At 40.2% G+C, this 15799-nt stretch overlaps 1 protein-coding gene across 3 annotated transcripts in view; it reads left to right on the top strand.

Moving 5' to 3' along the window:
* SHF (Src homology 2 domain containing F) overlaps nt 1-15799 on the top strand; it is a 300197-nt gene that overhangs the window by 89166 nt on the left and 195232 nt on the right. For all 3 annotated transcript variants that reach the window (XM_056572554.1, XM_056572552.1, XM_056572555.1), the window contains exon 2: nt 3652-3781. In XM_056572554.1, the coding sequence (XP_056428529.1) occupies nt 3652-3781 (130 nt within the window). The remainder of the gene's footprint in view (nt 1-3651; nt 3782-15799) is intronic.

Here is a 15799-nt window from a genome sequence, read left to right as displayed (position 1 = left end):
CGTCCTCCTCATGTAATCTCCTTACTTCTGGGGTGACACACTGTAACAAAACCCTCCTCATGTAATTACCTTAGTACTAGGGTAACACACTGTAACAAACCTCCTCCTCATGTCATTAACTTACTACTGGGGTGACATGCAACCTCGACTCCAGCTCAGCCCCGCCCCTCCACAGCATCATACAGGTCCTTCAGCCATCATTTCTTCTATCCTGCACTGCTCAGCTCCGCCCCCAACTGATCACTGGTCACATGATGGTCATCACAGGTCCTCTATCACCAGAATTTAGTGTGGTGACCACAGGGTGTTGCTATATGTAGCAGGGTCTGGTGGTATTAACCCTGTGGGCAAGTTGTTGTTAACCCCTTAGTGTTCGTGACGCCAGGATGAAGTTGTTTCAGTATCATAACCACTAGTGTTGCTCGCGAATATTCGCAATGCAAATTTTATTTGCGAATATCGCATATTCGCGAATTTGCAAATATTCGCGAATTTAGCACTATATATTCGTAATTACGAATATTCGTATTTTTTATTTATTTTTTTCACAGTACACATCACAGTGATCACCCCTCTCTGCTTCCAGCTTGTGTGGTGTAAAGAAGGCTCTAATACTACTGCGGGAGACTGGCGTGCAAATTTTCATATGCAAATTTTCGCATATGCAAATGTTTGTATATGCTAATTTTCGCATATGCTAATTTTTGCATACGCAAATTTTCGCATATGCGAAAATAAAACGCAAGTATTACGAATACGCAAATTTTGTGAATATATGACAAATATTCGTCCACATATTCGCAAAATATCGCGAATTCGAATATGGCCTATGCCGCTCAACACTAATAACCACTGACAACCAGCCCAGAAACGGTATGCAATAAAGGAATGTCCACGGCAAGGGTTTTGCAATAACTGGAACTTTTACTTGAAATATTCAGGAAACAGTCTTTACAGTAATGCAGTTTCCACAGAGGCAACCGGGACACAGGATACCTCGCAGGCTTGCTTGGACTTGTAGTTAGAGATATTTACACAGGCCACTGTGCTACTAATATATTCCTTATCTGAGTAATAGTCACTGGATTTGTAGAGAGAATTGTAACTCCCGTTTTAGAAGTGGCTGCTGTTCCTTAGGCTTTGGCCTAGATGAGATTAATTTGCAGTATACAGGACATTGTGCTTCCTTTTAGATCCAGGTCTCAAGAGAGAGAGAATAGAGACTATATATACTAGGGGACTGGACTAAAGCCCATTGGTTGCTAATGCCGGGGGTTCCTGTGCCCATGGAACTCTGGCTATTCACATGGCAGTAGGTCACGTGACCAAGGAAGGTCCTATACATTTTATACAAACTGGACAACTTTCTTTATACATATGAAAATAGATACGCATAATGAAAATACATTGCATTGACATGAGACAACAAGGGGGGAGCCCTGCAGGAGAGCCCTATGGACCTAAGGGACTCTTTCTGAGGGGACTTAAGGACAGGTCCTGTATCGGGACACCACATTAGGCTGGCTAGGAAGAAGGCAGAGGCAGGGGGTAAGCCAGATAGAGGAGTGCAGCGCCGCCAGTGTTGTCCTAGGGCTTCCCCCCCCCCCCAAAAAAAATAAACGAATCTGCCTGTTGGTTGTCTATGGGGTGTGCTGGGCCTGTCTGTGATCATACCCTAAGCTTCCTAACTGGACAGATTGATGTCTCTGAATTGTATTCTGTGATGTTTTCATTTTACTTGTTGCCTTAGTCTTAAGCAGTGTATATAAGCATACACTTACTAAAAATGTGGAATAATCCATAAACATTCACACAAGATGGTGCCTTACAAGTGCATCAGAACAATTGGACCTAATAAGATAATTTAATGATGAAATATTTAGCAGTGAATTAGCTGTGTCTTAAATATGAGTATTGAACAATAGTAAAATAATGTTGCACAAATTTTAAGTTCTTTAAATGCACAAGAGTGATTTTATTGTAAATGGTAAGATTTTTTTTTTTTACATTTTTAGGAACCGTAATTTTTCTTCTTTTCATCTTTTTATTAATGCTATAATATTCAGCTCAGGAAGGTGACAGACTCCCTGGGAAGATGGGATTGTATATGTGGGAAAGTGGATGTGTTAAGAGCACATAGTGTAAATTGGCAAACTAGAGCCTTGCTTGATCTCCTAATGTCTTCTAAGTCGAAATCTTGTGGATTAAAAAGTATGAGTGAGTGTCATTAGTTATATATATATATATATATATATATATATATATATATAAAAAAAATCTCTAGTTCTTTCCTGTCTGACCAACTGTCTTGAGCTGGAGAGGTTTGCTATGGTGCTTTGCTTACGTTCTGAATAGTTCCTGACATGGACAGAGGGGGCAGCAGAGTGGAAAGACCTACACAATTTCCTCCATAAAAAAAAAAAAATATATATATATATATATATATATATATATATATATATAAATAATTTTTTGTCATCAGTTGATTTAAAGAACAAAACATTCCCTTTAAAGAATAAATCTCATTATGGAAAAAACAATCCCCATTTATTGGATTCCAATCTGACCTAGCGCATCATTAGTACATTAGGTGCCTTATTTTAAAAAGTATGCATATACACCCTGCTAATATTGATCCTGCTGTGGGCCATGATCATCTGTGGTGCTTAAGCAGATTTCTAGTGCTGTAGTTCAGTACTTGCCACCAGAACTTTCAGTAAGTGACACCTAGAAGGTTAACAAATATCAACGTGCAAAACACAAGACCACAGTGTTTGTTGTTATACAATATCCTTAAATATTGGAATGCACCTAACAACTCCAATTTTTGCAAAAGATGTCATCTTTGAAAAATTGTTATGGATACGATAACATAACAAAAAAATTATCAGCTTCTGTCTTAGGGTGCATTCACACTTCGTTTTTACATTACGGGTGCTGGATCTGGCTGGGAGAGGGGCAAAACGAACTCTCCCGTACCCCAGCCGGACCAGCGCTGAACTCCATTTACTTTAATGAGCCGACCGGAGTCATAAGGTGACTCCGGTCGGCTAATTTTTGACCCGTATGCGGTTTCCTGACCGGGCCTAAAACCGCAGTATACTACGGTTTTAGGTCCGGTCACAAAACTGGATACGGGTCAAAAATGAGTCACCGTTTGACTCCCTTCGGCTCATTAAAGTAAATGGAGTTCAGCGCTGGTCCGACTGGGGTACGGGAGCGCCCGGTTTGCCCCTCCCCCAGCCGGATCTGGCACCCGTAATGTAAAAATGAAGTGTGAATGCAGCCTTATTCTAAAAAGTGATGACGGCAATGTAGAACACTCTGGGCAGGACTGAAGTTCATGACGCAGGGGGTTTTGAAAACTCCAAATTCCTAAATTATTTACTGGCACTTTAGGCTTTGGTATAAGCGTCATGCTTTTCCAACAGTATTCATAGACAATGAGTGGACTGGGTGTTCAACCAGAGACTTGCAACCCTGTTTCTACGTTTTTGGGGGGACATGCTGTGATCATACACATCCGCTATCCTCTAGATAAGGTATAAGTTGAAATAGTGCTCTAAGACCCCTGGGACCATTATAGTCTTGATGCCATTGTAGTACACAAATATTTCACCAAATATTGACTTTCTCTTATTTTTCCCATAGGTAATCATCCTTGAAGACTATGCAGACCCATTTGATGCTAAACAAGGCCCAGGAAGCCAGACAACTGCAGAAATAGTGACTGAGAATGATGGCTATATGGAGCCATATGAAGCTCAGAAAATGATGGCAGGTAAGCAGTACTATTGATGCGTCTCGTGAATTAATGTATTTTTATGTGCCGTGTCCTTGTAAAGATGTAGTGAACATTTGCTGACTATGTAAATGTAAGCTATTTGCTTATGAATTGTTTCGGTAGGAATGCTAAACATTTGGGAGTAGATGTTGAGAAAGACAAACTGGTAAAAATGACTAGTTTAATCACATGACCTTGATGCATGAAAACATGGCTTACCGCTATTTTTTTAAAATTATTGTAGAAGATAAAATCTAAATTCACTAAAACAGTATCCTTATAATATCTCGCAGGAGCTTAGAAAGTGCAAGGTTAAAAGCTTTCCTGTTGTAAAATGCTTAAGATCTGGAATAAATTGGTTTAATTATTAATGACTAGATGGTCCTTAGTGTCATTTACATTCATAAATGAAAATATCTTGTATAAATACTGCTGGCGCATGCCGTGGTTACTCTGCATACTATACCGCGCCGTGCCAGAGTTCTCTCGTCTGTCATTTTAATTTCTTCATGATGTTTTCACAACCTCCCAACAAAATTGAAATAATGGATTCTCCTGAATTATCTTTGACCATTTTTTTGTTTTGGGTATAATTTATGGTTCTGGATAGGGCTGGGCAATTATTCGAAATGAAATAAAAAATTCAGCACAAATGACCAATGTCATATTGTGCATTTTGTTCCTTTTCGTCACAAACTGAAGACATTCTGGTCAGAATCACTTATGATTGGATAGTATACAGTTACTGATTTGATGTGGAGACATTGACTGCATTAAAGGGGTACTCCGGTGGAATTTATTTTTTATTTTTTATTAAACAACTGGTGCCAGAATTCCCTATTAAAAGTTTAAATCATCCCCCTTTTTCAAAATTTTTACCTATAAAAACTACAGATGACAGCGCAAAGAAATGAGCCCTCATACCACCCCGTACACGGAAAAATAAAAAAGTTATAGGGGTCATAAGATGCCAATTTTAAACATACTATTTTTGGTGCATGTAGTTTATAATTTTTTAAAATAAAGTATTAAATAAAATAAAACCTATATAAATTGGGTGTCCTTGTAACCACATGGACCAACAGAATAAAGATATGCTGTCATTTTTACCAAATATTGCACTGTGTAGAAACAGGAGCCCCCAAAATTTACAAAATGGCGTTTTTTTTTTTTTATTTCACCCCACAAATATATATTTTTTGGTTTTGCCGCAGATAATATTCTAAAATAAGTGATGTCATTGCAAAGTACAATTGTTGACTCAAAAAAAAAGCCCTTATGTGGGTCTGTAGGTGCAAAATTTAAAGCATTATGCTTTTTAGAAAGGAAGGAGGAAAAAGCGAAAATGCAAAAACGGGTTAAAGGGCTACTCTGCTGCTCCAGCGTTCTGAATGTGTGGGGTGAAGACCATGCCCCTTGTGATGTCATATCACGCCTTCTCAATGAAAGTCTATGGGAGGGGGTGTGGTGGCCACCTTGGCCCCTCCCATAGACTTGCATTCAGGGGGCGTGGTGTGACATCACGTGGGGCTTGATCATGACCTCACAACCCCCGCCGATCAGCACTCAGCGTTCTAAACAAATGCCGGGTGCTACACAGAGATCAGCTGGGATCCCAGTGATCAGACGTCTTATCCCCTATCCTTTGCATAGGGGATAAGATGTCTGGCGTAGAGTACCCCTTTAGTGCTCCTGGAATGGCAACTCAGAGGGTGTAGTAACTTTTTATCACACCTAAGTTTACTATGCTAGAGTGGTCACAGGCCTACCTGTGCTGTATGTGTAATGTGTTAGTGTGTAAACAAGCCAGCAGAAGTGTGGTTATAAGGCACCAATATTGGATAAAGCTTACTTTAAGAAAAATACCTATGACCAAGATTCAGTGGGTGTGGCATGCATAAATCGGGCGTGCCATAAGAATTAATTTAGCATCATCGATGTTACTTGTTAGTCATGATTTGTTTTAGATCATAACTGCCCAGCCCTAGTTTTGGAACACAAAGATTGTAAAGATGCATTGCATCACTTATTGCCAAGAATGTGGCTCAATACCTACTTGTGTAGTGAAATAAAACTTTATAAATATGTGGAAGACACAGCACCCCCTCAGACCCACAAAACTACTCAGATGGGTTTCATTATTTTTGGAGTTTTATCAAAGAGATGCTGAATTAAATAAGAAAACAGATTTAGGGTACGTTCACACGCGCAGGTTTTTTTGCGGGTTTTCCGCTGCGTATTAGAAAGTGGGCGGGCTTTTCTCGGCTGTCCGCAGCAGATTTTCCGCGGCGGAATTTATGCTGCGGAAAATCCGCCACAGTCCCTACTGGCTTCAATGGAGCTTGTGGCAGGTTTTCCGCAGTGTACATTCCACCGCGGAAAATCGGCTGCGGACAGCCGAGAAGAGCCCGCCCACTTTCAAATATGCAGCGGAAAATCCGCTTGAAAAATCTGCACGTGTGAACGTACCCTTAGGTTACATTCTCTTTAGAGTTATGGGGGGAGATTTATAAAAACCTGTGCAGAGGAAAAGTTGCCCAGTTGCCCATAGCAACCAATCAGATCGCTTCTTTCATTTTTCACAGGCCCTCCTAAAAATGAAAGAAGCGAGCTGATTGGTTGCTATGGGCAACTGGGCAAGTTTTCCTCTGCACAGGTTTTGATAAATCTCCCCCAATGTATCACAAAGATACACTTATATTACAGAACTGTTTTAAAAAGGCATTTCAATATCAAAAATATTGTAATAATAAAAAAAAAAAGTATTCCCCAAGACATATCAATTACCAATGCGCATCTAAGCGCAGTTATCCTTTTCCAAGAAAAATGCAATAGAAAATAAGTGGAGGTTTGCTCACCTTTTGGAGGTTGTACTATGAGCACAACACCACAGATAGCTTGCTTCCACAATAAGTGGTATGTCGAGGAGTGCAGCCTGCACTGGTCCCATATCCAGCTGGTGGAGGACGGTCTGGTAGAATCCAAAGTATGGAAGAAAAAAATCTCCCGGAGATATAATGCGGTCAGCGGCGCTCTCCTCTTAATGTGGATGGGCTATTTGGAAAATAACCAGCAGGGAACGGACTTGTAAAAATAACAAACCATTTATTTTTCAAAAGCATGCATTAAGAGGAGAGGGCCACTGACAGCACTATATTTCCAGGAGATTTTTTTCTTCCATACCTTGGATTTACAGGAAGTTGTTTAGTCCTTTCATTTTCACTGTGATATTGTCGCCAGCTCCTCACTTTCTCCCTCTCATCCATAACAACGCATCATCATTTGCTGTCTAAGGAGGCTTTGGCCCCGCACCCTGAGTAATGTCACCACCTCTGATCAGCCCCTACAGCCTACATTACCATATCCATGTCGCACACACATATAAATATACATTGCTTTGGGATATTTAGAGACGAATGAGATGTGTTTATACCATGCAGCCTTGTGCTAATCAATGCCACAGGCAGAGCATCAGACAGGGATTGAATACAGCAGCTTTTGTTGTGTGGAGAAAGAGTCTGCTGTGTAGAGTAATGCTCTTCATCAGGTATAGGGAACTGTTAGGAGTGCTTGGAGAGGGGGGCAAGCTGGGTGGGAGGGCTGTGATGAAGAGCTGAGGGAAGCAATTGCATTCTGGGACTTTTAGTACTCAGTTTGTACTCAGACAGTAAGCATGGTGACATAGAAAGAGACCCACAGACACCCAGGACAGACAGACAGACAGTTAAAGGGTACTCCGGTGAATTTTTTTTTTTTTAAATCAACTGGTGAAAGATTTGTAAATTACTTCTATTTTTAAATATCTCAATCCTTCCAGTACGTATCAGCTGCTGTATGCTCCACAGGAAGTTAAGTTATTTTCAGTCTGACCATAGTGCTCTCTGCTGACACCTCTGTCCATGTCAGGAACTGTCCAGAGCAGGAGAGGTTTGCTATGGGGATTTGCTCCTGCTATGGACAGTTCCTGACATGGACAGAGGTGTCAGCAGAGAGCACTGTGGTCAGACAAAAAATAAATTCAAAAAGAAAAGAACATCCTCTGTAGTATACAGCAGCTGATAAGTCCTGAGATGATTAAGATTTTTAAATAGAAGTAATTTACAAATCTGTTTAACTTTCTGGAGCCAGTTGATTTAAATTTTTTTGTTCCCACCAGAGTATCTCTTTAAGCAATGCTATATACTTCTGCAGCATGTTCATTTTTACCTTCATGTTAGAGTACCCCTTTAAGGATTTTTTTTTTCAATATGTAGCTTAGTTTTCTCAACGTGGACATTCAAACTGTTAATCCTAGAGATGAGCAAATCATTGAAAATTCTATCAGATGTCAGCCCGCCCTACACTTTTTATATTTCTAATCCGTGGAGTACATTTCATCATCCTGAACGGTATCTACACTAGTTTGAGCTATAACATGATTTACTAGGTTTACTTGTGCCCCAAAAAATAAGAACAAATGGTGAACATTGCGTTTTGTATACAAGGAAACAAGTAGGTTTCAGTAAGGTGATTGATAATAGAAACAAAAAAAATAATTTTGAAACCTGGGACTGGAGATGGGAAACATAAGATGGAGGATGCCTCTGCTTTATATTAGCGAAATGAGTTTGTAACAAATATCTTACACATGAGAAGAATACCCTTTTCTTCTACACAGATTACGAGGATTGCTTTGAGCTTGCCTGTGTTTCCTTTGTATTAGTTCATAAAAACTTCTATAAAATGTCCCCTTTCAATTAGTTTAATACATCTTTGGAGATGCCAGAAATCCCCTTTGCTGTCCATTCTCCCGTTTTAATTAGAATGTCCTCAGCATTTGTTGGACTTGTTAGCTCTTCTGTTGGATACTGTCACCTCCGAAATGTGGCTGTTCAGCTGAATGGTAAGAGGACTCCAGCTGTGCGCAGAATTAGCAATATCTTTGGATACTTACAAAGCAAAATGTGCTGCTGCTGAACAGCAAGGTTTACAGGGTACAAACTAATTTGGGTGACGGATTACACAGTGACAGCAAAAATACATTGGTGACTTTAATATAATATGGCGCTTCCTAAGGTCTATTTAGATGAATCCACACTAGTTTGTCAGGATCAGTGCTGGAATCATTAAAGGGGTGCTCCGGCCCCAATACATGTTATCCCCTATCCAAAGGGAACAAGATGTTTGATCGCGATCTGTCATTTCGCCCCCACTTTTGTGAGCTCTCTGCAGCGCTGGAGGCTCGGAGTGTGAAACGTGACGACCACGGAGCTTGAGTATCGTGTTGTCACGTGATGTCATGCCCCGCCCTTTCAATGCAAGTCTATGGGAGGGGGCGTGACGGCAGTCACGCCCCCTCCCATAGACTTGCATTGAGGGGGCGTGAGGTGACATCACATGGCGGCGGAGTTGTGACATCCTGATACTCTGGCCTCTTGGTCGTCACACTTGGAGCATCCAGCACTGTGGAGAGCTTACAAAGGTGGGTGCAGAATGACAGATCGCGGGTGTCCCCAGCGGCTGGACCCCCGCGATCAGGCATCTTATCCCCTATCCTTTTGGGTAGGGAATAAGATGTATTAGGGCCGGAGTACCCCCTTAACTACTGTTGATCACTGATGGATGCTCATTAGTTTCAGTCTGACTGCTGTAACTTATTCTTTTCTTTTACAAGAACAATTTTGCTGGGTTCTCTTTTGAATATTATTGTATGCTAAACCACACTGATGTGTGGTGAGGGGTGGTATTAAGGGGCCATTTCTGTTATAGTTGGAAGATGGGCACAATAGAAGATTGCCTACTTATTAAGGCTCTGATTATCTTGTTACAATGGCACCTTTCTAGGGAGGGGGTCTTTTAGGCAACAGTCTAGTAAACAGTCAACTGTTTAGTGAACAGTCAATTCTTGATGATGGTATATTGTAAGAAGAAAAAATAGACAAGAGAGGTTATACAAACGTCCAAAAATCTCCAAAATGGCAGGTCTAGTGGTGTGTTTCATGGTGACATGGTAGTGGTGGTTATTACCTATCGAAAGTAGTTGGAAGGAGGACATACGGTGAACAGACTACAGGGTTTCGATTGCACAAGGCTTATTGCACCTAGAGTGAAGTCTAGCCTGTGATCTGTTCCCACGTGAGAGCTGCTATACTCCACACTGTGTAAATCCATTTTTTTATTTATTTTCATAAAGCAATTTGTTGCATAGAAATGTTGCAGTTGTAATGTAAATGGTTATTAAATGTAAATTGTTAAGTAGGGAACCGATTTGGGCCACCTTTTTTTTTTTGTTTTTGCAGATACAACTCCCTTTTAAAGGGGTATTCTGGCAATGAAAAAAATTGTTATAGTAGGTCCCGCTACAGCTTCCATTTTCTTTTCTTTCGGTCATCCGCTGCTCCTGTCATGACAAGAGGTTTGAGTGGGACCTGCCTTCTTAGACAATGACTGGCGGTAGCGGTGTCCTATGTTGGCCAGTGATTGGCAGAGAGGGTAGATCCTGCTTGTTTTGGAAGCAGGCCGAAGAAACGAGCAGTGGAGGACCACAAGCAGAGAAAATAGTAGCTGCAGGGGACCTAAGGTAAGTAAAATTTTATATAAGTAAAATTATAATAAATAAAAATGTTTTATCCCAAAACCCCTGTTAAAACACCTTGTGTGCTTGTAACATACAGCAAGGGAAGCTTCTGCCACCCCATCTATTAGCCTTCCTTTACTACAAGCAAACAAATCCTAGGTCTATCATATTGATGACTTTACACTCCTGCAGTTTATTGATTGTTTGAATACAAGGGTGAACCCAACAAACTGAAGGTCTCTAGGCTCAAACAGTGATAGGCCCCATGATTTCCAACTTTTACTTTAGTGTTACCCATGCTATGTTCGAGACTGAAGTTACCGAACTAAAACCCACTTAGGACAAATGAGATTCTGTCAGGTGCTGTGACATAACATCAGCTTACCTGACTAAAACTCACTTGTCACAATAGCATATTTAACTAAAACAGTGATGTAACAGAGATTAACTGACTGAAACCCACTGTAATGTTATAGCAGATTACCTCCTTGTAACCCGCCTCAGATACCATGGTAGCTTGCCTGCTTGAAACTCACTTGTGATGTCACAGTAGTTTACTCGACTACTTATGTCAGAGCATCTCACATGACAGAAACACAGTTGTGATGTCCCAGTAGCTAATCGAACGGAAACACATTTGGAATGTCAAAGCAATATACGTAGAGAAAGGAAGACAAGCTCTCCATAGCGTAACACACCGGAGGTTGGGTAAGACTGATCAAAGATCAAACGCTGCTTACCCTGGGTGGTTCTGTACCGTCATACACCACAATGATATATATGTATGATAAAGAATCAATATCGATCCCGTCTGCAGCCTCTAAACAATGGAGCAGGCTTTACTAGATCAAACGGCAGGATTAAAGCGGTGCTGACCGGACACAACCAGATTGGTGAAAAGAGGCTTTATTTACCAAGATGCAACGCGTTTCGCTGCGCATGCGTTTCGCTGCGCATGCGCTCTTTTCACCAATCTGGTTGTGTCTTCTGGTCCGGTCAGCGCCTCTTTAATCCTGACGTTTGGTCTAGTGAAGCCTGCTCTATTGCTCTAAAGCAACATACATGACAGACGACTAGGGACAGATACCAACAACCAGGTGACCCTCGTAGAGTCATAGAGCACCTTATTTCCTCATTCCCCTGGAAATAGATCCTTACATGTGGGGATAAGTTTATAAACAATCTATATGGTACATTGATGTATATGTAAGTTCATGAACATATTTGTCTGACTTTTTGTTGCTGGAAACTATTGTCTTTAAAGGGGTACTCCAGTGAAAACCTTTTTTCTTTTAAATCAACTGGTGGCAGAAAGTTAAACATATTTGTAAATTATTTCTATTAAAAAATCTTAATCCTTCCTGTACTTATTAGCTGCTGAATACTACAGAGGAAATTCTTTTCTTTTTGGAATGCTCTCTGATGACATCTGTCTGCTGATGTTATTATAAAAATAACATAATTATTTATTGTTGTCCTTAGTGGGATTTGAACCCAAGTCCCCAGCACTGCAAGGCAGCAGTGCTAACCACTGACCCACAATGCTGCCCTTAGCATACATCTGCTATGCATGATTGGTAAAATGGACAGAGATGGCAGCAGAGGGCACTGTGCTCGTGATGTCATCAGTGTTCCAAAAAGAAAGGAATTTCCTCTGTAGCATTCAGCAGCTAATAAGTACTGGAAGGATTAAGATTTTTTTAATAGAAGTAATTTACAAATATGTTTAACTTTCTGCCACCAGTTGATTTAAAAGGAAAAAGGTTTTCACCGGAGTACCCCTTTAAAGCATTGACACTGGATATTTTTAACTGCATTGACTGTTCAAGGAGGGTATTTATTTAAAAAGACCCATATATCATGAACGCAGCTCATGGGTGAAACCAAAACACTCAATTCATTGCATTGAAAATACAAGTCTGGCAGCATTTTTAGTATGAAGAAATCTGAGGTATTTTACAGAAGCTCTGAGCAATTGTTAGAAGAGTTCAGGGACTCATACCAGGGAATAATCGGATCATTTCCTGCTAATAGATTATATGTATGTAAATTGTAGATTTTGCACAATGTTAGAATGTGGGAAATGATGACTGTCAGCAGAGGCTTTTCCAATCTTCAAATGCAATTTTCGTTTTTCTGTTGGAACGATCTGTTCTTAAACTGGATGAGAGTCCAGGCAAGCCGAGTTTTCTCAGTGAATTTAGTTCACTGAGACTTTGATGAGTTTTAAATCTGGACCTGGACTTTTTAAAAGGGGTACTCCCATGGAAATCTTTTTTTTTATTTTTAAATCAACTGGTGCCAGAAAGTTAAACAGATTTGTAAATTACTTCTATTAAAAAATCTTAATCCTTCCAGTACTTTTTAGGGGCTATATACTACAGAGGAAATGCTTTACTTTTTAGATTTCTCTGATGTCCCGACCACGGTGCTCTCTGCTAACCTCTGCTGTCCATTTAAGGAACTGTCCAGAGCAGCATATGTTTGCTATGGGGATTTTCTCCTGCTCTGGACAGTTCCTAAAATGGACAGCAGAGGTCAGCAGAGAGCACCGTGGTCATGACATCAGAGAAATCAAAAATGTAAAGCATTTCTTCTGTAGTATACAGCCCCTAAAAAGTACTGGAAGGATTAAGATTTTTTTTTTTAATAGAAGTAATTTACGAATCTGTTTAACTTTCTGGCACCACTTGATTTAAAAAAAATGTTTTTCCACGGGAGTACCCCTTTAAGGAATAGTGGGCAGGTTGCAGTGGGCCTGCTGTTTTCTGTTCCTCCAGCACAGTTCTATATTATCTACAGTCAGTTCGGTTGCAACTGCTAAGCTCATAACTGAGCCATAACAAAGTACACACTGTGACATGTCCTGGTTCATCATGTTCACGTGGACAGTCTGTTTCCAAGATGAGAGGTCAGAGCATGACCTACCCACACCGCCAGAGCGAGCAGGACCTGCTCCTGTGTCATCTTACAAACAGAAAGAGAGGAGCAGAGGGGAACCTGAATTCCATGGGCGCTGTGGGGTACCCCGATATACCTAGTTACTTTTTTATATCATTATTACAACAGCACCAATAACATTAGAAAAATAATTAAAATTGAACTCTTGTAATACCCATTTTAAGCATGTACAATTCCTTCCTCCACAATATCTGACCAGTAGTGGTACATTGTATATTTACATAAAATGTTCATTAATTTATCGTGACATTATTAGCAGAACAATCGCTTGGTTTCTTATTTCTTTAGCTTTTGATAATAACTCCTAACTTGCTTTTGAGCAAAGATTTGTTCTTTTATCCTTTAAATACTGTTGTTTTCAGTTCTTTTGCATGCCAGTACTCTTCTACTTCATATGTCTTCTTCCTTGGCACTCTTAGCTTGGTTTCCCCATCTGGTCATTGAGTTTTCTGCCATTTAGAATATTTTGTACTATAATCTTATGCTTTTGTGGTATGTAGACTCTTGACAAGCAGCTTGCCATATGTCTGCCACATGTTAGATGACCTTAATCTTCAAATATCCAAGTTTTCTATTAACCTAAAGGTTGCAGTGATATTTCTAGTGTGGCAAATGATTAACATCTCATTATTGGAGTGTTGACACCCAGTGCTCCTGTTGATCAGTTTTTTAGCAGAGCCATGGTACCCAAATGTACACATTTAATTAATAGGGCCAGACACAAATGGTTCTATATTTTGTGTAGTGGCCATGCTGGGTTACTGCAGCTCGGCTTCTATTCACTTCAGCGGTTTACCCAGCATGGCTACTACATGTTTGTTGCTCAGGGCACATTTAAATAGAAAATTAAACCAATGCTTACCATCTATACTCTGTAGTTTCTGTGTCTGTCTCTGCTGCAATGACTTTCTTGTGTTGATATCAGAATAAGGACTTTCCCACTCAACCAATCAGTGGCTATAATATAAATATATTTATCAGTATGGACAGTGGCATAGCTATAGGGGTTGCAATTGAGACCATGGCCCGCCCCCTTGTGATATCATGCCCCGCCCCCTCAATGCAAGTCTATGGGAGGGGGCATGGTGGCCCCCTTGTGATGCTTCGTTACTCTGGCCCCTGTATTGTGAATCATCAGACACCGAGTGATCTTCTCTCCGGGAGGCTGATGACAAGTGGGTGCTGCAGAAGAGATTGCTGGGGTTAAGGGGGGATAAGATGTCTAGGGCTGGAGTACCCCTTTAAGACCCTTTTACACTCTGTGGTATATGTTGGAATTCTTAAGGTATAGCAACATATACTAGCCGCGTAATCCCAAAACAAAATATAATTATTATGTGTAAAACACTTAAAAGATTTAGAACCCCTTAAAGATATAATATCATACTACATACACAAGGCTGAGCTACTATATAAAAGCCTAAGGCTTTTTATATAAAAGTGGTTTTATAGATACACTGACCCCAATATATATTGAGTTCTCCAGCATGCAAAGGGTTAATTATTAAAGGGGTATTCCAGGCCAAAACTTTTTTTATATATCAACTGGCTCCGGAAAGTTAAACAGATTTGTAAACTACTTCTATTAAAAAATCTTAATCCTTCCAATAGTTATTAGCTTCTGAAGTTGAGTTGTTGTTTTCTGTCTAACTGCTCTCTGATGACTCACGTCCCGGGGGCTGTGCAGTTCCTATGGGGATATTCTCCCATCATGCACAGCTCCCGGGATGTGACATCATCATTGAGCAGTTAGACAGAAAACTTCAGAAGCTAATAACTATTGGAAGGATTAAGATTTTTTAATAGAAGTAATTTACAAATCTGTTTAACTTTCTGGAGCCAGCTGATATATATAAAAAAGGTTTTGCCTGGAATACCCCTTTAAAACCTTTTTCTCACATTCATTTTAGTACAGCAGAAGCAAGATTCTAGTCATATGTTGGGCTCCTAGCCAATGTGGATGCAGGAGTTGTCCCTACTACATCCCCCTAGAATGGGGTTATAGGTGGAACATGTTTATTTTTTTCTTTTGAAAGCCTAGCCCTGGCTTCTGTTAGGATCACATGATAGTTTCTCAGCTCCTCTCACACTTTATATTTCTAAGGAGACTGAATCCTGTGAGCCTAGGTAAAGTCCAGACATGCTGAAGTCACATGGTCCTGGAGCTCTGCCTATACAGCAAGCCTGCCGCCTAAAGAAGGAAGATAAATGGGCAACAGATCGTGGATAGGTAAGTATCAGCCTATAACAAAAGGTTAGTGTGGGTGACATTGATGAGAGTCCCTTTAAGCTAGTGCATGAGAAAGCTGTCTATACCTGCCTATATCACAGAGAAATAATTTTACCTTTTAGGACTGATATTAAAAAGGTACCAACAAAAGGATGGTTACCTAAATATAGCACAAAAAATCAAACAACAGAAAAAAAAATGATACAGTGATGTGAGCAAATATTTGTAGAAGTAAAGCGATATTAGGGGGTGATACTTGTAGGTGTAT

The sequence above is a fragment of the Hyla sarda genome, chromosome 4, assembly GCF_029499605.1.
Source record: "Hyla sarda isolate aHylSar1 chromosome 4, aHylSar1.hap1, whole genome shotgun sequence".
Classification (NCBI taxonomy): domain Eukaryota; kingdom Metazoa; phylum Chordata; class Amphibia; order Anura; family Hylidae; genus Hyla; species Hyla sarda.
The sequence above is the reverse complement of the archived record's forward strand: the minus strand, read 5'-3'. Positions and strand labels throughout refer to the sequence as shown.